This window comes from Neofelis nebulosa, chromosome 6 (assembly GCF_028018385.1).
Source record: "Neofelis nebulosa isolate mNeoNeb1 chromosome 6, mNeoNeb1.pri, whole genome shotgun sequence".
NCBI classification, from domain to species: Eukaryota; Metazoa; Chordata; class Mammalia; order Carnivora; family Felidae; genus Neofelis; species Neofelis nebulosa.
Window position 1 is genome coordinate 5,395,593 of NC_080787.1, and position 23,554 is coordinate 5,419,146.

At 46.0% G+C, this 23,554-nt stretch overlaps 1 protein-coding gene across 2 annotated transcripts; it reads left to right on the forward strand.

The window, feature by feature from the left end:
* Positions 1 to 2,876: 2,876 nt before the first annotated feature.
* Positions 2,877 to 23,423, forward strand: ZSCAN12 (zinc finger and SCAN domain containing 12). Of its 2 annotated transcripts, XM_058732690.1 has the most exons (5): positions 2,877 to 2,988; positions 3,436 to 3,891; positions 8,430 to 8,595; positions 10,598 to 11,732; positions 18,514 to 23,423. In XM_058732690.1, the coding sequence occupies exons 2-5, from the start codon at positions 3,481 to 3,483 to the stop codon at positions 18,677 to 18,679; spliced, it is 1,878 nt and encodes a 625-aa protein (XP_058588673.1). In that variant the 5' UTR covers positions 2,877 to 2,988; positions 3,436 to 3,480; the 3' UTR covers positions 18,680 to 23,423. The 2 variants fall into 2 exon arrangements, with proteins under 2 accessions (XP_058588673.1, XP_058588672.1); XM_058732689.1 differs by lacking the exon at positions 18,514 to 23,423 and having other exon boundaries at positions 10,598 to 12,495.
* The last annotated feature ends 131 nt before the right edge of the window (positions 23,424 to 23,554 follow it).

Here is a 23,554-nt window from a genome sequence, read left to right on the forward strand (position 1 = left end):
CTCCCCAACTTGCACTCTTTCTCAAAAATAAACATTGAAAAAAAAATTTTTTTTAAGTCTCCTCAAGCAGCTACATTATTTTAGTGATTCAAAGGGCTGCTTATGGACCACCAGTTCAGATTTCCAGATGTTTTAATTAGTTCTTAAATACGGTTCTTACAAAAGCTTGGACTGTTAAATTATTTTAGTGAAAATTTAAGTTATGTATAAAATACAAATAGGAATGTTATTAGATGGTTAATTATTTTAAATGCTGCAGTTATGATTTGCCAAGTCAAAAAACTTGTTCAGCATCTTTTTAATGATGACATGGTGAGTTCTTGCGCCTTCCGTTCCTATCTAGGGTATGATGTATGACATGTAGCCCCCAGTTAAGACTCCAGACAAGAAAGATGCATCTTTATTTATTTTTTAAAGTTTATTTATTTATTTTTTTTATTTTGAGAGAAAGAGTGTGCACACATGAGCAGGGAAGTGGCAAGAGAGGATCCCAAGCAGGCTCCACAGTCAGCAGGGAGCCCAATATGGGGATTGAACTCACGAACCGTGAGATCATGACCTGAGCTGAAACCAAGAGTTTGGACACTCAACTGACTGAGCCACCCAGGAGCCCCAGGTGCATCTTTTTTTCAAAAAGAGGTGTATTGATTTGTATTAGGAAAACAGAAAAGACCCAAGTTCGTGTTCAAGGGAGAATAAGCTAACTCAAATGCCCAGAAAAGGCAGGTAATAAAAATGAAGCAATCCTAGAGTCACAAAGAAAAACAAAAACCACTATTTTACATTGCATTAGTTTCAGGGAAATTGTTAGGATTCTCTTTATTGATTTTGAATTCTACAGGAGAAAGATGATCAGGTTAGTTATTCATTGCGACCACCATAAACAATGATCTTTTCCTACTCTTGAGTATAGTACAGTTGACCCTTGGACAACATGCAGTTAGGGGTATTGATCCCCTATACAAAAATCTCAGTATAACTTGACCCCCAAACACTTAATCATCAAGAGCCTACTATTGACCAGAAGACTTGCTCATAACCTGAAGAGTTGAACACATATTTTGTATGTTATATGCATCACATACTGTATACAAAGAAAAAAAATTTTTTTCAGTTTTTAAAATTTTTTAAAAGTAATCCCTACCCCCAGTGTAGAGCTCAAACTCAGGACCCCAAGATCAAGAGTCACACTACGTGTGAAAAAAAGCTGAGGTTCTGAAAGGTTCTGAATGATGTTACCTTCCTCTGGATTTACTTTTGCTTCTACAGGCACTTAAGAATATAGTTGGGAGCGCCTGGGTGGCTCAGTGGGTTAAGCATCCGACTCTTGATTTTGGCTCAGGTCATGATCTCACAGTTTGTGAGTTCAAGCCCCACATCAGACTCTGGGCTGACTGTGTGGAGCCTGCTTGGGTTCTCTGTCTCCCTCCCTCCTTCCCTGCTTCAACTCTGCTCATGCTTTCTCAAAGTAAATAAACTTAAACAAGCAAACAAAAAAATGAAACAGTTGCTTAGAATAACCATCCCATGAGATTTCTGGCCAGGAATTTGGTGAGGTCTCAGCTGGAAATTTCTTCCATTTCGTGTGGCATCTTACAGTGGCACTTGGTGGTGTTTATCTGGCAGCTGGGTTTGTTGGAAAATCCAAGCTGCACTGCCATGCCCAGTGCCTTGGGGCGAGAACAGCTAGAAGGACGGTCTTGGGGCCTCCTTATGTGATCTTTGCAGTAGGGCCATCGGACTCTTTCTGTGGTGGCTCAGGACTCCAGGAGCAATTGTTCCAAAAAACAGTGAAAGCTGCTGCTGTCCTTAAGGGCTCAGGCTGGGAAACTAAAACAGCATCAGTTTTGCTGTATTTTATTTGAGCTGTCCTCCAGCCCACTCAAGACTCAAGGGGAAATGACACAGACTCCACAGCTAAACAGGAAAAGCACGGAAGAATTTGTAGTCATCTTTAATTTTCCAAAATACCCTTATCCACCCAGATATGAAGCCTGGGGAAAAAATAATAAAGCTGTTTTTGGATTCTCTATATAATTAATTTTTTTCTCCTTTCTTGCCTCCTTTTTAACTTCCCTAAAGACACCCAGCATGACTCTGAGCCAATCAAGTGTATCTGTGCTCATTTTTTATGTACAAAGTAACAAAGTGATCTGACATTACAGTTTCACCATTTGAGTGAATTTTTCTCTTTTCATTTTAGAAGTAGAAGACTTATCAAAATATCACAGGAGACGGCATTTTTTAAATGTTGGAATCACCTGGTTTATAAATTGTCCAAATGTTAGTAATAAACTAACGTCTATTCTGTGCCCCTACATCCCTGGGTTTCCCGCGTGTACGAGACAGGAACTCTGCTCCTCGGCTTCCCGTGTCTTGCTCCTCGACGCGCAGGTGCTTTCTCCTGGCACTTGCACCGGTGACGAGACCCGCAGCGCGCAGGTCGTGCCTGGGGCTGGCACCCACGCGGCGGAGCCTACAGAATCGGACGAAGTCACAGAAGGGAAGACGACGGGCCAAGATGTCCCACGAGCAGAGACGCCAAGTCCCCAACAAAACACTGGCAAGTTGACGCTAAAAATCTATAAAATGAATTACACACATGACAAAGTGGCACCGATTCCAGGTGTGCCAGGCCTCGCTCACCGTGGGGCGGGGCAGCGGGGACGGCGGGCGGGACCGGCAGGGCCGAGACCTGCAACATCAGTCAGCTCCCCGGACACCTGCCGCGACCCGTGGGGCCTCCGGCTGTAGCGGAAGTGCGCTCGCGCCCACCGGGCCCACTCTCGCGACCTCGTGGGGCAGCGCGGGATCCGCTCGGCGAGTGCCCGCCCCTTCCTGAGGCTGGAGCGGAAGTGCGCGCGCTCCCGCCCGGCTCGCTTCCGGCCTTTGTGGGGCGCTGTGGGCTGTTCGGGCTCCCGGCGCCTTGGACCGCGTGACCCGTGGTCTCCCCGGGAGGGACCCGGCTGCCGGCCTCGGGAGCTGCAGGTGAGCGCGCTGCTGCTCTCCCCTGCCCTTCCCCGCCGGCCCGAGAAGCCGCAGGGGCGGGGGGCAGCCTTCGGGAGCGGCGTCCGCCGCCCTTTCACCTGCTGCGGGGCTGCCGCGCCGGTTTCGTGGTTTCCGCCACACTCCTGCCCGTTAAAAGAGGCCGTCTCAGTGTTTTATTATTACTTGTTTGCTCTGAACGTTGGTTGTGTTCCATGGTCGTCCTTTATTCTAGGGCTAAATGGAAGTGTTGCCTTTGTGAAGTCCTTAAACCCTTAGCACCTTTTACTGAATCTTTCTCTAATGTGTTCTTAAGTCTTTCGTATTCAGTTTCCGTGAGTGTCGTGAATTACCCTGGGGGTGGCTTGCAATGCGCAGAGGTAAATTGTTAGAATTTGCAGTTTTCGCTTATGGTGTAGCTTGTGTTAAAAGCGACGGCTTCTCCCTCAGGTCCACCCTTGCTGGAAGCACCGCTAGAGCTTCTGCACGGCCGCTATGGCGTCGGCCTGGGCTGCGCCGGCCCACGAGGAACCGGGTGCGCTTCTGGAAGTAAAGGTGGAGGAGGAGGAGGAGTACAGGAATACCACCAGACGGGATCAGAACCTGCAGAAGAACAACACCCACAGCAGGGAGGTCTTCCGACAGTACTTCAGACACTTCTGTTACCAGGAGACTCCTGGACCCCGCGAGGCGCTGCGCCGGCTCCGCGAGCTGTGCCGCCAGTGGCTGAGCCCAGAAACGCACACCAAGGAGCAGATCCTGGAGCTGCTGGTGCTGGAGCAGTTCCTGACCATCCTGCCCGAGGAACTCCAGGCCTGGGTGCGGGGACAGCACCCGGAGAGCGGGGACGAGGTGGTGACCGTGCTGGAGGATCTGGAACGGGAGCTGGATGAGCCTGGAGAGCAGGTGAGAAAGTGAGAGATGGTTTGTGATTGAGATAAGGTAAGTTACGGATTTGTAGGCCAGAGCGAAGGACAGCATTATTCCACCAAGTCATGGAAATTTGGTTAATGTAGTCCTAACTTATTTATATCTTTTTTATGGGAGGATCCTGTATTTCTGTAGTGAGCTTATGGTTTCTAGTTGATGAAATGCTACTCAGAAACACTAGAAACAAGATTTATTTCATTATTATTTTTTTAATTTACATCCAAGTTAGCATATAGTGCAACAATGATTTCAGGAGTAGATTCCTTAGTGCCCCTTACCCATTTAGCCCATCCCCTCTCCCACAACCCCTCCCGGAACCCCCAGTTTGTTCTCCATATTTATGAGTCTCTTCTGTTTGTCCCCCTCCCTGTTGTTATATTATTTTTGCTTCCCTTCCCTTATATTCATCTGTTTTGTATCTTAAATTCCTCATATGAGTGAAGTTATATGATACTTGTCTTTCTGTAACTAATTTCGCTTAGCATAATACTCTCCAGTTCCATCCACGTAGTTGCAAATGTCAAGATTTCATTCTTTTTGATTGCCGAGTGATACTCCATTGTGTATACACACACACACACACACACACACACACACACACACACACCATATCTTCTTTATCCATTCATCTGTTGATGGACATCTGGGCTCTTTCCATACTTTGGCTATTGTCGACAGTGCTGCTATAAACATGGGGGTGCATGTGTCCCTTTGAAACAGCCCACCTGTATCCCTTGGTAAATACCTAGTAGTGCAGTGCTGGGTCGTAGGGTAGTTCTACTTTTAATTTTTTGAGGAACCTCCATACTGTTTTCCAGAGTGGCTGCACCAGCTTGCATTCCCACCAGCAGCGCAAAAGGGTTCCTCTTTCTCCGCATCCTCGCCAACATCTGTTGTTGCCTGACTAGCATTACTGTTACTGTTAGCCATTTTGACAGGTGTCAGGTGGTATCTCATTGTGGTTTTGATGATGAGTGATGTGGAGCATTTTTTCACGTGTCAGCCATCTGGATGTCTTCTTTAGAAATAAGATTTCTAAGAGAAAATGTTAAGTGAGCGTAACGGGGTGCGCAGCAGTCTCTTGGAAGGGACATCGCTTCTGTTGCAGGACACAAGTAATTAAGAAATAAGGTCTTGCAGGTATATCCACTGCTCTGCATCCATTAAAGGATTAAAAGATGGAGAAATCAAGGTCGCCATCTTGGAGGAATGTGAGGTCAGAGCAGAGAGGAAGGTTCAGAGAGCAGGGACGAGATTCCTGGAGTGGTAGAGCCCAGGTAGGTCCGACACATGGGTAGTGAGTAGAAGGCTTGAGAACAGAGTCCAGGACCTTGAGTATCACCTGTGGAGTGTACAGTCTGTTCTGTAGGACACAAGCTTCTAACCTTTCCTCTTTAAGTGAACTTCTCTAACGCCAGGATCTAACCAAATTATGTAGAATTCTGTTCTATTTTGTTCCAACACTGATAAAAGACAGCAGTTCTCAACCAGTGGCAATTTTCTGCCCTGAAGGGCATTTGGTGATGTCTTGGCACATTTTTGGTTGTCATAGTGGGGGGAGGTGCTACTGGCATCGAGTGGCTAAAGGGTAAGGATGTTTTGGAATATCTTATCACGTATAGGATGGCGTCTTATAACAGGGATTTTTCTGACCCAACGTGTCAATAGAATCAAGACTCAGAAGTCTTGGTATGAAGAGTATAAAACAGGGAAGTAATAAAGCAAGAAATGCAACCCAGCATTGGCAAGGGGGAGGAACATGTGGCAGAGTTTGAAGATCTGAGTTTGAAGTAGAGTCAAGACGGTGAGGCTATGAAGGATGAGGCATGTCTTAGGTAAGTATTAATTGGAAACGATGATAGATTAGATGGATAAAAAAGGGAAAACTCTCTACGGAGCCATCGAGTCTAGGCTAAGCGTGGGGGATTTCAAGCTTGAGAGACTAGCGTAATTGAGGTGCTCCTAACAGAGTTCAAGGCTATCGGGGATGGTGGATTGGGGGAAAGTTCATTCGTTCAGAAGACATTTATTGAATGTTTAATATGCACCAGGCACCATTCTAGGCACTGGAAACGCAGCAGTGCACAAAGCACAGAAGTTGCCTCTGTCTTGTAAACAGATTCTAGTCTAATGAGAGTAGTAACCAGGTGGTGCCAGGTGGAAATAAATCCTATATGAAAACAGCAATGAAGCGGGAAAAAGGTAAACAGTGAATGAAGCGGAGACTGTGCGATTTTTGACAGACTGGTGAGGGAAGGCCTTCCAGATGGGGTGACATTTAGAGCAGAGATCAGGCTGTGCAGTCACCTAGGCTGAGGACATTCAGCCAGAGGAAATAGTGGGCAGGTGAGAATGTGCTTATCGTGGTAGAGATATAGGAGATGAAATCAGGTAGTTATAACGAGATCAAATCATGGGGGCACTTACAGACCGTTATAAGGACTTTGGATTTTATTCTGAGATGGAAAGTCATTGGAGGGTTTTGAACAGCAGAGAGGTTTAATCTGACCTAAATGTTATTTATTTATTTTTATTTTTTTAATGTTTATTTATTTTTGAGAGAAAGAGCATGAGGAGGACGAGGGCAGAGGGAGAGGGAGACACAGCGAAGCAGGCTCCAGGCTCCAGGCTCCCAGCTGTCGGCACAGAGCCCGACGCGGGGCTCGAACCCACGAACCGTGAGATTATGACCCTGAGCCGAAGTCGGACGCTTAACCGACTGAGCCACCTAGGCGCCCTATGACCTAAATTTTAAAAATAATCACTCCAGCCGCTCTGTTGGAAGAGTCCTAGATTAGGGTTCGTGGTGGGAGTGCTGGAGGCCCAGGGTCAAAGGTCAAAGCCGGGAAGCTCAATCAGCACTAATCCAGGCAGGAGGTACCAGTGGCTTGAACTGTGACAGTAGCAGTGGAAGCAGCGAGATGCAGTTGGATCTTGAGGGGGTTTGTTTGAACATCGCATCGTGTCACATGGGTTTGTCATTCAAGGAGATGATAAAGGCGGGGAAAGAAGAAGGTTTGGAGTAGGGGCGGGAATCTAGAGTTACTAGGTTTTGGATGTGTTGAATTGTAGATTCCTCTTAGAACCCAATTGGAAAAGTTGGGCAAGCAACTCCACTCAGCAGAGGGATGTGTGCTGGAAATAACAAAATTGGAGCTTGTCATAATATGGGTGATATTTAAAGCTGTGGAACAAAAGGATCGACAGGACGGTGGAAACTGAGAGGGAGTGGCCAGGGAGATGGGAAGAGAACCAGAAGAAAGACTGGCACTCCCAAGTGTGGGCAGAAGTAATTTGGTTTTAAACATGTTGTCTTTGTACTGCCCTTTCCCTCAAAGCATGCTGGGGGTGGCTGATGGAATTTCATCCTGATTTCTGAGGCCTCACCAGAGATCCAGGGACAGAAGGAAGGCACAGCTCACTGTACCGGCCTTTTTCTCCTTCCAAATTTGAGGTCTGAAAACCTTTTTCTGTCCGCCTCTGAGAGCATCCTACTGACTTTGGCTCTTATTCTGGGGTCAGAAGTTACAGAACGAAGCTGTGTTGGAAGTAGAGGCAGCGTGTGGTGATTTCTTACTCCCAGAATGTAGCTGTTGCAGGATTGGGGGGTAACTTGAGGGTCTGTTGTATGCCGGTGCCCCCACAATGTGCCTCATGCATAGTCTGAGTCATGCACGGTCTGAGAAACCACCCAGGGACATGGAGCTCCTGAACCAAGAAGCAACTAAGTGGCCCCCGAATCGCTGCCTTTCATACCACGCTGGGGAAATACGATTTATTTTTAAATACAAGAGGGAGTGATTCCGTGGAGGAGTGGAAGCCAGAGTGAGTGAGTTTAGGGAGCAGAGGTCAGAGGTGCAGGAAGGAATGGGGTTGAAGGCAAGAGTTGAGGTTACAAGGTACGGGCCTTGATGAAGCAAAGTCCTCTTCCTCTAAGTGGAAGGGAGTAAGTGTATGTGGGGTGATGAAGAAAAGAGTGGGTGATCTCTGATGTGACCATGACCTTGGACAAGGAGAGAACAAGGTCATCTCCTGGAAGGAAGTGGGGGAGGAGCCTCAGAAGAGCAGAGACTGTAGGGAACAGCTTCCTCCTCCCATCCCCTGTCTTTCCTCCCTCTTTCTCCTTTGTTCCCTCTGCCTTTTTGCCTCATTTCTCCATCATTTCTCTTCACTTACCCCGTCCTTTTCTTCTTTTTCTCTTCTGTTTTAATTTCCCCCAAGTTCTTTTCTTGTGCTCGTTGCTTCCCTTTACCTTCTCTTCCTTCTCTCCTTCCTATTTTCTTCCTCTCACATCTCCACTTTGAGCATAAGACAAAGACGTGACAGTGGCACAGGCAGCATTTTTTAGCGGTTCAGAACAGAAGGGCGGGGTTCCTGGAGGAGATGGCTTGTATACAGGCCTTGAAGAATGAGGCGCGTTACAGCAGGCTGATGTCTGGAAAGAAGTGCAGGTGCCGGAGAGCCGGGTGTCACTGCCTCGGATCGGATCCTATACCGTTGTTTCCTGTTGGCAGGATGAATGTGGCCACCGTGTCCCTGTCCACACTGAGGAACAGGACACGCTCTTGCAGGAGACGGCCCTTGTGGGAACAGGACGGGAGCCCGGCATGTCCCTCCCATCTGGGGTTGCCCGGCTGAAGTATGAATCTCCAGGACCTGGAGCCCAGCCGGAAGAACAAGGTAAGGAAGACGGAGCAGCTTGGGAGGAAGGGAAGACAGGCAGGCACAGGACCTGGGGCCTCTTTAGTTCCGTGTACCGTTTCTCCTCGTCACAGTCAGGAAGACCTCTCGTGCACGGACTCTCAGCTGGTTCGGTTTGTCACGCTTCAACTCTCATTTTCTCTTCATGTTAATATTTTGTTCTCCACTCCTGCAGTATTTTATGAGATCACTTAATTGAGTCCTTCTGATAGTTACTTTCCTTCATACTGACTTCCCTACTATTTCTGGCCTTTATCCTGTCAGATGGTGCTACTGTCCTCCTGCCTTCAGTAACCAGGTTTTGGCCCAGGATGTCTGCAGTTTTCAGATGGTTCAGGAGAAAGCATATATATGTGTACTCTTAGGAAAAGGAGGAACACAGCAAATGTGGCAGAATGTTAAGTTGGTGAATGTGCGAAAGACCCCATATTCCTTATCTCTGTGTTCTCTACTTTTAATTTTTAAAAATAGGTAAAAAATTCATATAGTTAAAAGATAAAGATTTAAAGTTACCCAGTGACAAGTTTTCCTTCCACTCATTCCCTCGGCCATCTGGTCTTCTCCCTGCCCTGAGATGAGTTGTCACTGTTCTGTTTCTTGTATGTGCTTCTCTAGAGATCTTTTTATATGTATACATTTTTCCACATTCAAGCAAATACATTTTCTTCTCTTTATTACTAAGATGGTAAAAGTTTGTGTTTTTTAAAAAATTTTTATTTTTTTAATTTATTTATTATTATTTTTTTAATGTCTATTTTTTGAGACAATGCGAGAGACAGAGTGCAAGCAGCGGAGGGGCAGACAGAGGGAGACACAGAATCTGAAACGGGCTCCAGGCTCTGAGCTGTCAGCACAGAGCCCGACGCGGGGCTCAAACTCACGGACAGTGAGATCGTGACCTGAGCAGAAGTCAGACGCTTAACCGAGTAAGCCACCCAGGCGCCCCTAAAAAAAATTTTAAATACAGCATGCATGCACGCACATGAGTGGGGGAAGGGCAGCAGGGGAGAGAGTCCCAAGCAGGCTCTACGCTCAGAGCAAAGCCCGACTCTGGACTCTATCTTACAACCGTGAGATCATGACCTGAGCCGAAATCAAGAGTCAGATGGACGCCACCCAGGCGCCCCATATTTTTTATTTCCTAACAGCACCTTAATATTAAAATGTACGGATGGGGGTGCCTGGGTGGCTTAGTCAGTTGAACATCCGACTTCGGCTCAGGTCATGATCTTATGGTTTGTGGGTTCGAGCCCTGCGTCAGGCTCTGTGCTGACAGCTTGCTCAGAGCCTGCAGCCTGCTTCAGATTCTGTGTCTCCTTCTCTCTCTCTCTCTCTCTCTGCCCCTCCCCGGCTCATGCTCTGTCTCTCTCTGTCTCTCAAAAATAAATGTTAAAAAAAAAAAAATTTTAATGTATGGATGAACCACACAATTAACTTGTCCATTCCCCAGTTGTCCCCAGTGATTTGCTGTAACAGGTAGTGCTGTGGTGAGCGTGTGTGAGTACTTCAGTATAAATTCCCATGTGTGGAATTCTAGCCCCAAGGTTAAATACAGTTGTCATTTTGATGGACATTGGCAAGTTGGTCTGTATGAAGCCCAGGTCAGTTTACACTCCCACTGGCGATGTATACCCATTGCATGAACAGTGTTCTACTGATGGGTGGAGGTGATGGGTGCAAATTGTACCTCAATACTCAAATTTGCTTTTCTCTTATTTTGAGGTGGGCATCTTTAAGAGCTATTGTATTTCCTTTCCTGGAAACAACTTTTCCTTTCCCCAGTTTTTATTGGATTATTGGTCTTTTCCATAACAATTTTTGGAGTGTTTTATGTATTAGGTCTGTTGTATGTTTTAATACCATTGTACAGTCCTGCAGAAACTCTGGGTTCTTAATATGTTTTTCACCTGAATAATGAGTGTCTGATGAGGTGAATATGTTGTCTAATGAGGTGCAAACTAGTAACTGTGATCCATTGCAGTTTCAGGTGTTGAGACTGGAAATAAGTACAGGAATTTAACTCTAAAGCAAGAAGTGTCTGAAGAAGCAGCACCGCAGGGGAATATGTGTAGCGGATTTGAAAGTGACATGTCCCAGTCGGCTAGGTGCAGAGAAGCTTACGGATCCGAAGCAGAAACAGAAGAGTCTTCTGGACACTCCAGGGAAGGTGAACAGTCTGCGGGTGATGAGAACAGACTCCGTCTGACTGAACAGCAGAGGGTCTGTCCAGGAGAAAAACCTCATGAGTGCGAGGAGTGTGGAAAAGCCTTCAGTCAGCACTCGAACCTCTTAGAACATCAGAGGGTCCACACTGGAGACAGGCCCTACAAATGTGAGGAATGTGGGAAAACTTTCCGTGGGAGAACTGTGCTGATTCGGCACAAAATAATACACACCGGAGAGAAACCATATAAATGTAATGAGTGTGGCAAAGCCTTTGGCCGCTGGTCAGCTCTTAACCAACATCAGAGGCTCCACACAGGAGAGAAACACTACCACTGTAACGAATGCGGCAAAGCCTTTAGCCAGAAAGCGGGCCTCTTTCACCATCTCAAGACCCACACGAGAGACAAACCATACCATTGTGCTCAGTGCAATAAAAGTTTTAGTCGGCGTTCAATACTCACTCAACACCAAGGAGTTCATACTGGGGCAAAGCCCTATGAGTGCAGCGAGTGCGGGAAAGCCTTCGTTTATAACTCCTCCCTGGTTTCCCACCAGGAGATCCACCACAAAGAAAAGTGCCATCAGTGTAAGGAGTGTGGGAAATCCTTCAGTCAGAGTGGCCTTGTTCAGCATCAGAGAATCCACACTGGGGAGAAACCTTACAAGTGTGACGTATGTGCAAAAGCATTTATTCAGAGGACAAGCCTTGTAGAACATCAGCGAGTTCACACTGGAGAGAGACCTTACAAGTGTGATAAGTGTGAGAAGGCCTTCACTCAGAGATCAGTTCTCACGGAACACCAGAGAACCCACACCGGAGAGAGACCGTACAAGTGTGACGACTGTGGGAACACCTTCCGAGGCATCACCAGCCTCATTCAGCATCACAGGATCCACACTGGGGAGAAACCCTACCGATGTGACCAGTGCGGCAAAGCCTTCAGGCAGAGGTCAGATCTTAGCAAACACCAGAGAATCCATAGTAGAGGTGCTCCCTCTAATGAGTGTGGGGAGTCGTTCAGGCAGCCCTCATCTCGTAGGCAGCAGCGGACTGTCCACAGAGGGGAGGAATCTGTTTCTGGGATGACCATGGGGACGCTGTGTCCCAGAGTTCAGGCTGGAGAGGAATACTAGCTTGGGAGTGATTCCAACGGCAGTCACCGTTGCTACAAGGACACCTCAGATGTCTTGTAAAGGGTTCGCCATGTGCCGTGCGTGACATCAGCTGGTGTGTAGGACAAAGAGCGTAACACGAAAGTCCTCTTCTCGCCAGTTTACGGTGGAGCCTGGGGTCCGTCAGGTCACGTGTGAGCTTAGATCGGACTGCAGGATGGCAGAAGTGATCTAAGCCGCCTGTCTGTGAGGTGGCGGGTGGCGGCCAGTGCTGTCCATTCTCAAGGACGGATCACCAGTGCCTGAGCGGGTCAGCCAAGATTGTATTGAAGATCGGGGTTCAGTGGGCAGATTTGGAAGGCGGGGTGGAAACCAGGGTAAAGCCCACGTAGGGGGAGGCGAGGACACTCAGGGCTTGTGGCGCCAGTGGCAGCCTGAGGTGGGGCATCTGTTCAGGTGGGCAGTGGCAGAGATACCCTGGGAACGGCTTGGGCCGGGCTGGGAGGGCGTGGACGGTGCCTCTTACAAAAGGCACAAAGCACTTTTCTTAACTCCTAAGATCTGCCTGTAAATTAAAGTCCTTCTCTGTTTTAAAAGTGAGGGTACGCCTGCTTCTGGAGAGGGTGACCTAGCTACAGTGTCACAGGGAGGGGCCGGCAGTAGGTCTCTGACTTGTCCTGTCCCTTGTTCTCGTGGTTCTCCCCTTCAGTGCACGTCAGAGTCCCCTGTGGAGTTTGGTTAAGATGCCTGCGACCCCCTCACATCCTGCTTCGTGAAGTCTGGGGCGGGGGCCGAGAATCCCCATTGTGCAAGCTCCACAGTCACCTGATTCTAAAATTCGAGGAACACTGCATTGAATCGCAGCTGCCTTCATGGTCGCCTGTGAGGTGGGGAAGCGTGAACACGGGCCACTGAACACAGGCCACTGCAGATTCTTAGCTTGGGGAAAGCTCTGAAGGACAGGAGTGAACAGGGAAATTAGACAGCCATCCAGCATCAGGGGCTTCGGGATGGCCTTTCCACCTCTTCCAACTTAAGTCTTAAGGAAATCGGAGACTGACCTAACATTGTGAGGCACTAGAGCACAAGGCTGTGTGTTAGGGGAGAGTGCTGGTGTTCTGGTTTGCTCCTAACCTCTCTTTTTTCCCAGCTTATGTTCTGAATTCCCTAATAGTTGCTCTTCAAAACTGGTTTACAATTTTTTGGTTTGTATACCTTCTTGAGCACATAAAAGAGCCAAAGATTGGTGACTCTATCCCTTAAGGCTTGTGCAAAAACATCAACCAAAAGCTAGTTGACCGGACTCCCGTATCACTGAGTAAGCAGTTCTGTTGTAGATGAGGGCCTGTGACTGAGTCGTGGACAACAGGCACGCACATGTGGCTCCTGCTCAGTTTATCTCTTCTTTTTTTTCTTTTAATGTTTATTTATTTGGAGAGGGAGTGAGAGAGAGGACTCTGCACTGATAGTGCAGAGCCCGAGGAGGGGCTTGAATCCACAGCCCTGGGATCATGACCTGAGCTGAAATCCAGAGTCAGATGCTTAACTGACTGAGCCACCCAGGCACCCCGTTTATCTTTTTATTTACAGAGATTATTTTTAATCTTCATTGACATGTCCTCTGATTTCCTTCCCTTTGTACCTCACCGCAACAGGCCCTACAACTTCTGGGACTGCCCCACGCCCTCTCCCCCAGATCATCCCACACAACTCCAGGATCCTCTTCTCCCCACACCTCTAGCTCCTTAGTGGGTCTGAAGTGGTGAGACACACAAGGGACAGGGGAGAAACGAGGGTAGTTAGCGTCTTTACTCCTAACTGCCGTTCCGTCCAGCTGCCATGTCTATCCTGTTTCCTCCCCACTCCTGTATGTACTCTGCCCCCTTTTCCCGACGGCCCCCATCTCTTGCCCCTCTATCCATCACCCTATCCAGAACACAGTATCATCACTGGTTGGAACCAGAAGTCCCTGGAGAAATTGATATGTTCTAGCTTCTAAGCTTTAAGTGTGAGCACATTTTCATAATATAATAATAATAATAATGGTATTAGTACTATAATTTAGATACATTGTGTGTCAGATTTGCTTTTGGGATTGGAATTTCCGTGACTAAGGGAAAACATCCTGAGTTCACAATAGAGGAAAGCAAATTGAAAAACAGCTCATTCTCAGGTTGAGGACCCTTGAGGTGTTATATCCTAAGACCAACATTGGAGCTGCACACAGAAGGCGTCGAGGCAGCTGGGGTTGGGTACCTCCTTTTTTACTTCCAGAAAACTGAGTTTGTTTCCCTGAGTGGGGCTGGGGGTTCTCAGCCGGGTGTGTTCCTGTTCTCTTCCCAGCTTCCCCTGCCATGCGTCTCTCACTCTTGCAAGCTCTTTGTTGGAGGGGACGTTGCTTAGAGATGAGAACCCAAATGAGAATGTCCTTCAGATGCTGTCCATGCTTGTCACCTTGCCTGATTTCGGACATGTTATCCAGACTGAAGTTACTCTTCATAGTAACCTCAAACCTCTAATCTTACTGCTCACTGGAACACGACTCTTTTTTTTTTTTTTTTTTTTTTAATTTTTTTTTTCAACGTTTTAAATTTATTTTTGGGACAGAGAGAGACAGAGCATGAACGGGGGAGGGGCAGAGAGAGAGGGAGACACAGAATCGGAAACAGGCTCCAGGCTCCGAGCCATCAGCCCAGAGCCTGACGCGGGGCTCGAACTCACGGACCGCGAGATCGTGACCTGACTGAAGTCGGATGCTTAACCGACGGCACCACCCAGGCGCCCCTGGAACACGACTCTTAATTCAAACTTGCTTTCGGCTCTCAGTGCTGTTATCTGTGGGTTCCGCCCTTCATCTGCTGCTAAACACATCCTCTCAGGGCAGACGTGTTCCTCCATTTGCCTCTAACACCTTTACTTGCTTAATATGAATGAACCCTAGACAAAGATCCAGAAGAGTGGGATATGCCTATCATATAGGATACAGTTCATAACTTGGTTAAAAATAAAGGTGGGGGTTTTGCTCTGGTTGTTTCTTATGCTTAAACGTAGTTGCACTACCAAGAAAAGGTGAGTGACCTGGCGTTTCCAGGTAGACATCAAAGGGGCTCAAACTTTCCAGGATAAGAAAATAGAACAATTGGAGCTAAATGGGCAACACAGGGGTAGGAGACCCTGAGGGGCAAGTGGAGGCCGTGACCGAGGTGAGACACAGAATTGGGGAGTGCGGTGCACAGAGAATGTACGACGGTACGACGTTCTGAATAAAAGGTAGACGTAGAACAGCGACAGGCTCTAGGGTCGTTTGAATAGCTTATCTTTGCAGATTTTGAAACCATCAACAACAGGTGGCAGGACGGAGAGGAAAAAGGACACTGAAGCAAGTCCAAGGTAGAAATAATGTCAGTCCAGAGTAACCTAACAGCCAGCTTGAGCAATTGGTGCAACACTCAAATGATGAATCGCGAAGCGGTGGCTTGGAAATAACATTAAGGATAAGAGTGAGATTGACTGGCTTCTCTTTTCTGGTTGATTCAAGTTAAACAAGATACTCCGTGTTTAAGACAAAAAGCTCCTGTAGGGTTTGGGGGAGAATCAAATTGCTAAAGCAGTGAAAAGTGAAGGAGGCTCGGGATGAAAAGTAACGTGACAAACAGGAGCTCCAGGGGGTGTAAAAGGGGTTGCAAAGGGAAGAAAGATGGGCCTCCTCCAAAAGAAACCTCAGTTGTGGGAACAGGCTCCTGGAATTTTGGGTATGAGATAAAGCTAATGCGGAAAAAGTGGGACTGAGCAGGGCTCCAAATTGAGAAATGTCCGCTGTGTGTTGAGGGCAGAGGTGGAGAGCACGAAGGTACCAGAACGTGGAGCAGCTCTGCACTCCCGTACCCTGAATGGAAGTAGCCTCCTGTTACGGTCCATAGATGATCTGTTCCAGAGCTCTTAGAGTCGGAGTCCTTATCGGCCACCGTTTGGAGTCAGGAAAAGGGTTTGTTAGTAACATGTAACATTAACAGCTTATTAAGGGCCAGGCATTACTAAAGTGCTTTACATGGTTTTATTTTTAGCCGTGAATGGGAGGAGTTGAAGCTGCCTCCGGTCACAAAGTTCGAATGTGGCGGGGCCAAGATTGGAAGGCCAGCGGCCCAGTTCCAGAGCCCATGCTTCCTTGTCTAGTTCAGTTGAAGGAACCCTGTGTTGCAGTCATAATCAAGTAATTATCTGGAAAATCTGTCACTATTCTGGAAGATACTTCAGAAACCCCAGAGTCCTGGGTCCAAACACCCAAGGCTAATAATACCACCACCACCCTCTCTGCATACCAACTCTTGGATGAGGTTTGGTCAGCATAACATGAGCCCTAATTCTTGTTGCCTCACGAGGATGGTGTCCACAGGAGACATTTCCGCTAAAAACGGGCTCTTTAGAGAAAGGGATCCCCCTCCTGGCTTAGAGCTGAAATTCACTCTCCTTTCTGACACAATAGGAGATTGTTGGCAGTCTCCATTGATGCACATCAGAAAGCTGTCCCGTTTTGGATCTACCCAGTAGCCCAAATGGATCTCTTCTATGTAGCTAATACCACTTCTAAGATGAAAGAACCCATCATTATTATATAAAGTCGTTCTTTGAGGTGCCTGTCCTGTCCCCACAGCCCAGAATTGGAGCAGCAAGTGCTTGTTCAACTTGGTGATAATCATGTGATAACCTTTATTTTCAACGTCCATCCTTTGGCACTGAAAAGTTCTGTCACAGCTGCTCTAGCAGTTCCTTTTATTGGAATTTCTGTAGATCCTGCCATTCCAAATACTGGGTATAATTGGTAAGGAGTCCTTGCACATTTTTTACACATGTATTTCTGTAAATATATGGAGAGTACGTATGAATATATTTTATAAAAATGTGTGTGTTTTATACATACAATAAGATTTTGACAAAGCCAACCGTGATGAGTATTTTCAGCTTCTCAGTTGCTCAGCTCCTTAGCTCACATAAGACCACCGTTGAAAGCCAGGAGTTTTCCCTTGATTTCATGGAAACCATTGATTCTCACCCATGGGTCTGAACGCCCATCAGCCCTTCAGTCAAGGCTCGTCTTCCACCCGTCTCAGTTGAAGGTGGTCTTTGGGTAGGTCTTTAGCCTAAAAGGCCTGGTCCTGGATGTCCCAAGGGCTTTCTAAGTGAAGGTTACTAGTAACCAGTAACCTAACTGTACTAGTTAGGTAACTGTACTAGAAAGTAACTAGTAACAACCAAGGGTTAGGTGTTTATTGGTTCCTCTCTAAGCCTGATACGCATATTTTACTTTTTGAGCTAGTGCTTCAGTGTGCCTTCTTCACTGAGATACTTAGGAGCAGGTATCTCATCATTTCATACCCGCTAAAAGTGGCAGCTTGCAGTTTACTGTAAATTCCAGCTGAGTGAGTTTGGGCAAGCGGTTTACTAGCCTTGTGTCTCACTTGCCCCTTGGGGAACATGGCAATAGTACCACCATCTCCTGGGGCAGTCAGGTGGGCTGAGTGGGTTACACGCGAAGCACTGGGACGGCGCTTAGCGCCTCTGAGGTGCTGTACCGCCGTTTGCGGTGTTCGGTCACCGGGAGCGCCCGCCGCAGAGGTCACCCGTCCCCGCGCGCAGTTCCCCCAGGACTGGTGCCAGGTGCGCCACCCAGTCCCGCAGTCACTGTCCTCCGTGGGGACAGGCCTCCCCGTGGTTACCGGAGATGACGCAGCCCAGGTTCGCGCCCTTCGTCTTCGGGGGTGGGGGAAGGCGGCTCTGGCTCGGTCGTGCGGCGGGAGGTGGGCCCCGCCGGGATGCTCTGCGGGGCTGGGGACTCTGCCAGGCAACCACCGAGAGGAGAAAGCCTCCAGATTCCTAGAGGAGACCGGCGGCGCCGCGGCTGGGGCCCCGCAGCTGACCGGGAAGCGCGCGCTCCGCCGGCCTCGGCGCGCACCTGTATGGGGAGAGGGGGCGGTGCACCTGCGCGCGCCAGGCTGGCTCCGCCTCTGACCCGGCATCTGGGACTGCGGGGGCGGGGACGGGGGGCGGGGGGGGAGGGGGCTTCGGTCAGACTTCAGCGTTCCAGGGGAAGTCAAGCATGGCCTCCGAGTTTTGAATTGTATTAGGATACCTTGGCTGTGGGACAGTGGGAGTGGCTGGGGAGGTGATCTGACTCACGACTAGAAGCCACTTCCCGGTTATGTGATTTAGCAAACGATTTGATCCCTCTGTGCCACAGTATCATTCAGCTGTCAGTGGAATTATAATAGTGTCTACTTAAATGAGTAAATTTGTAGTCACTTTTAAATAAATATTAGCTGTTACTATTTTCTCATTTCTCATGTTATCCTCTTACCATTTATTTGGGATTCTCTGGGAAGAACCGAAGGGAAGAGCGTCATGGTCTTTCAAGCTTTATTCACTAATATTTAGGAACTAAAATATTTTAGCATAGGGTGCTAGCTAATAATTTGCAAAGCCACTCCCACTCTTCTAATGTATTTAGCTTCTTAACAAAGTTCCTTTTTCTTTCAGTGCATTGTCTGAGTAGTGAGTTCTTGAGTAAAAAAAGAGCTTAACAAAGTTTAGAGGTTTTGTTAACAATCTTATTTTGTGTCCCAGGAAGAAGACCGACTACAAGGAAATACTTCTGAAAAACCAGCGTGAACCTCAAGCTGGAGTGAATCTTCTCCTGAGTGCTCTCATTCCAGAATGGGGTTCCTCCTGTGGGAAGGTCCCTAACGTGACTGATGGCCGAGGGAGAGGGCTGTGCCTGGGACCACGCTGACAAAGAAGTCACGGATATTCCTTCAGACTTTTAAGTTGCTACTACCCAAGATAGCTGCCTGCCCCCCACCCCGGGGCTGCCAGAAGACTCAGACAACTTTACTTGCAGGTGCTGAGATCAGAAACAGACCAAGGAGCAGGTGCTGAAGGAGGTCCTGACACCTACCTAGGGGTATTATCCCTAGGCAGGGATAATACCCAGAATGTGGAGAAGAGGCATCACTTGTGCTAGAGAAGTTGGAGACAGCTTGGAGGGAAAGCCATCAGGTGGAAAGGGTCAGGATAATCGCTTATGTTATGGCTTGACTAGTGACAGCCTTCTGGAATGGCACAGAAAGCAGTAAAGCTGAACTGTAGGATCCGCCATATGTCTCTGAAGCGAAAACCCAGCGCCTCCCTCGGGGCTTTAATTCGCCCTGGTATTTGTGCACACCGGGAAACTTCCGATGTTGGGTTGTTGTTTGGGTGTTTTTACTGAGTGTTTAACTTCAAATTCGGTTTTCCAAGACCAGCTTCATCCTATTGGCTCTAGGGTCCAGGCTAAAGGATAGAACAAGATATGGCAGACAAAGTACTTCGGAATCTGAGGCTTCACATGCAGCCTGTTGAGACCCAATTTTAGTTTGACTTTCACCATTATTGCCTTTTGAAACAGAAAGCCAGTGAGGAAGGGTGTCTGCAGAGAGAAGAGATCCTTGAAAAGAAGCTTTTTCGGTCTCTCGTTAGTTCATGTCCTTTCCCTTGAAAACTTGCCCCTGTCTCCTTGTTGTCTGCCCAGTTCTTTAGGTGGAAACTCAGCTATATTTGTGAGCAGTTTTGTTGTTTGGTTTGACCTATTCAGCTACTTTACTTCAAAGTGCTGCTTTCTTATGTTTTAGTCCTGAACATTACTGGAAAATTATTTTTCCCCACTTTAGTTTTTCCATATCAAAATAGTATGTAATTTTGAAACATTTTCCCATATCAAAACAGTGTGTATTTTATAACTGAAACCTAGCTGTTGCTTCAAGTTAACTTTTGTCATATCCCACTATTCATTGATTCACTCAACCAATATTTGTAGAGCATTTATTTGTCTGTAGTAGTGGCCTAGGTACATTTCAGTTGGTATAAATGATCCTTTTAAGTAGTCCCAACAAATTAAAATTTCTCTTGATTTCATTATATTCTATTTTTTATGTCTGGATTCAAACTGATCTCTTCTTAAGTTTTTTGATTATACCTTCCTGGTTCTTTGTCACATTTTGTGGGAAAATCCTCCTTGCTCTTCCAAACTTTCTGCCCAGCTGTCTCTTCTCACTCAAAGTGGAACCTCACGTGCCTTTTTGGGCACTTTGCCAACCTGAGATGACAGTTTAGATACATAAAGGCGTGTACTTTAAAACTGGGTTTTACCTTTGTCACTGTTCTTCATTTTTAGTCTCATTATCTCAGCAGAAGAGACAACTGACATTTGAATTATCTGTGCGTTTTTTTAGATGGTTATACTAAGAATAAAAATAAGGACTTGTTTCCAATTCTGCAGATGTGAAATGCTGTGGTGGGATCTCTCTAGAACTGCAACATCTATGCGGTCAGTGTAGTAGCAGCTTTAGTAACTGGTGAGTCCTTACTCAGCATCAGGGAATACAGATGCTGCAGAGAACCTCCTTGAGGGCAACAGGTTTGGAAAGGCTTTTCTTTGTAGCGGGTCCCTCCTTTCCTGCCAGGGGATCCACCACAAGGAAAAATGCTCCGTGTTAGGAGTGTGGGCATGCTTTCATGTATTGTGGCCTTATTTTACATCAGAGAATCCACATAAACGAGAGACTGCATAGATGTGGTGACTGTGAGGAGGCCTTCATTCAGCACAGAACCTCAACGAACTGTACGTGAAGGAAATGGGAACACCTTGACCCAGAAGTCAGGACCGACTGCACCAGAGAGTCTACGCAGGAGGGAGATCTTGTCAGCGGGATGAATGTGGGCATGCTTTGCATGGAATCACCAGCTTTATCATTCAGCAGTGGAGAATTCGCACTAAAGAGAAACCCAGACAGTGTGAGGATTATGGAAGTCTTCAGGGTGGTTCCACCTTGGTAAACATCAGTGAATCCGTATGAGAGAGCTTCTTATAAATGGCAGGATCACAGGAAGTTGTATGGGCAGAGACCAAATCTCAACAACAGAATCTCCACAGTATTGAAAAATTAATTTAATATAAGTGCACAGGTTCCATTCCCCATGGAATGGGTATTCTTAATTGCCCAATTTGGCCAATAAAAACATTCAGTGGATGCCTCAGATCAAGAAAAGGAAAGGTCAGCAGTTCTTTCTTGCTATCTAGAGGAGTCTATAGATGTGAGCAACCAGGAATTTTGAAATGAGCTGCTCACCTGCATGTCAGGACTTGGGACACTGTCTCCTGGGTGACAGTGCACACTGGGGACATGTTTCTCCCAGACATGCTCTTCTCAGAGCTTCATTCAACAAGAGCAGATTACTGTCTACTGTGGTCATTTTATTTTACTTGTTTATGGGCTGAATAGGTTTGTGTCTGTACCCCAGGACACACAAATCACATTTATAAAGTTTCAGTACATGTAATGAAGAACCACGTCATTAATTTGTTGGATGCTCCCCTAAATTTGGGACTGCTTCTGTGTTCTCCAGCATAAGGCCATGCAAGTATCCTTCAGAGTATATATTTTCCAGCTTTGGTTTAATTGTTGTTGTTGTTTTTAAGATAGTGAAATTGAGAAGTAATGTTGAAGATATTTCCCCTTATAGATAATACATTATATAATGTGAAGGCTAATACTTTATGTAACTTGCTTATTATCCTTTTCAGTTCTGAAACAAACTAAAAGGGGAAAGGATGTTTAGAAGCTTTTCAGCAAGTTGTTAATATAGCCCAATCGCTATGAGACAGAATGAGGCTTATGTATTTTATACTGGGTTACTAAATACAGGAATACTTAGGAATATAGGAATTTAGGAATTCCTAAATATAGGAATAAATATAGATTTTAAAACTTTGCAATGATTATTTCAGAATTCTGAGTATATTTGCTGTACATCCCTATTTTTTTTTTTTTTGCATAGGTATTACAGTCCATTTAGAAGATGGACTGCATTCTATAAAAGGTCTTTTTAGCATCTATAGAAATCACGTTTTTTTTAAATTATTTTTTAACGTCATTATTATATTATGTGCAAGGCTTTTCTAATATTGAACCAACATTGCATTCCTGCAATAAGTCCTGCTTAGTCATGGTGTATTCTTTTAATGTGTTAATGAGTTTGACTGCTAATATTTTATTTACTCCATTTTCTTCAATGTTTATGTGAAATTGGTCTGTAATTTTTTTTTGTACTATATTTTTCAGGTTTAGGTTTCAACATTTTATAAATTTTTAAAAACTGTTTTATTTATTTTTGAGAGAGAGAGAGAGACGGAGTGCAAGCAGGGGAGGGGCAGAGAGAAAGGGGAAGAATTCAAAGCAGGCTCTAGACTCCCAGCTGTCAGCACAGAGCCGGACGCGGGGCTTGAACCCACAAGCCATGAGATCATGACCTGAGATGAAGCCAGATGCTTAACCAAGTGAGCCACCCAGGCACCCCTAGGTTTCAACATTTTAACTGCATTTTTAAAGTAATTACATTTTTTTTCATTGTTAATACTCTAGAACAATTTATAGAGCATTGGAATTAGCTAGTCTCTGAAGTTTGGATTCTGATGTAAAACCATCTGGGCTGAGTGCTTTTCTGTGGGATAGTTCCTTGGTAACCTTCTCTGTTTCTTCCATTAAAAAATAGTCTGTTTGGAGGGCACCTGGGCGGCTCAGTCAGTTGGGCATCTGACTTCAGCTCAGGTCATGATCTTGTGGTTTGTGGGTTTGAGCCCCACATCAGGCTCTGTGGCACAGAGCCTGGAGCCTGCTTTAGATCCTGTGTCTCCCTCTCTCTCTGCCCTCCCCCACTCGTTCTCTGTGTCTCTCTCTCAAAAATGAATAAATGTTAAAAATAAATAAATAAAAAGCCCTTTTGGGCTTTCTATTTATAATGGGGGTCAATTTTGGTGATCTAATATTTGCCTAGAAAATTAACCATTTCATCTATATTTTAAAATTTATTTGCCTCGAATCTGCAATATAATCAGTTATGACTTTTTAAATAGCTTTATTGAGGGAAACTGATGTACAGTAAACTGCAAAGGTATACAGTTGTACATATGTTTTAACATGTACACACCTGTGAAATGATCACCACAATCAATATAACGAACATATCACCCAAAAAAGTTGCCTTGTGTGTTTTGGCAATTCCTCCCTTCCACACTTCCCTGCACCCTGCCGTCATCTCCAGACAATCTCTGCTAGAAATCCTATAAATTATTATAAATTTGCATTTTTTAGAATTATGTATAGATGGAATACAGTATGTTCCTTCCTTTTTTAGGCTTCTTTCATTCAGCATAATTATTTTGATATTCATCCATGTTGCTGCATATATCAATAATCCATTCTTTTTATTGTTGAGTATTTCATTGTATGGATACACCAGTTTGTTTATACAGTTACCCTTTGATGGACATTTGGGTTATTTCCATTTGGGGGCTCCTAAAATGAAGTTGGTATAGACATTTGTGTACAAGTCTTTGTATAGACATATACTTTCATTTGTTTTCAGTAAATACCTAGGAGTGGGATGGTTGGATCTACGTGATGAGAATATTTTTAACTTTTAAAGAAACTCAAATTGTTTTCTAGTGTCTGTCCTCTTTCACACCCGTACCAGCAGCGCACGAGCTTTCCTTCACTACACATTCTTCTAATACTTGGTAAGGTCGGTGTTTCATTTCACATGTTCTAATAGGTGTGCAGTAGGACCTTAT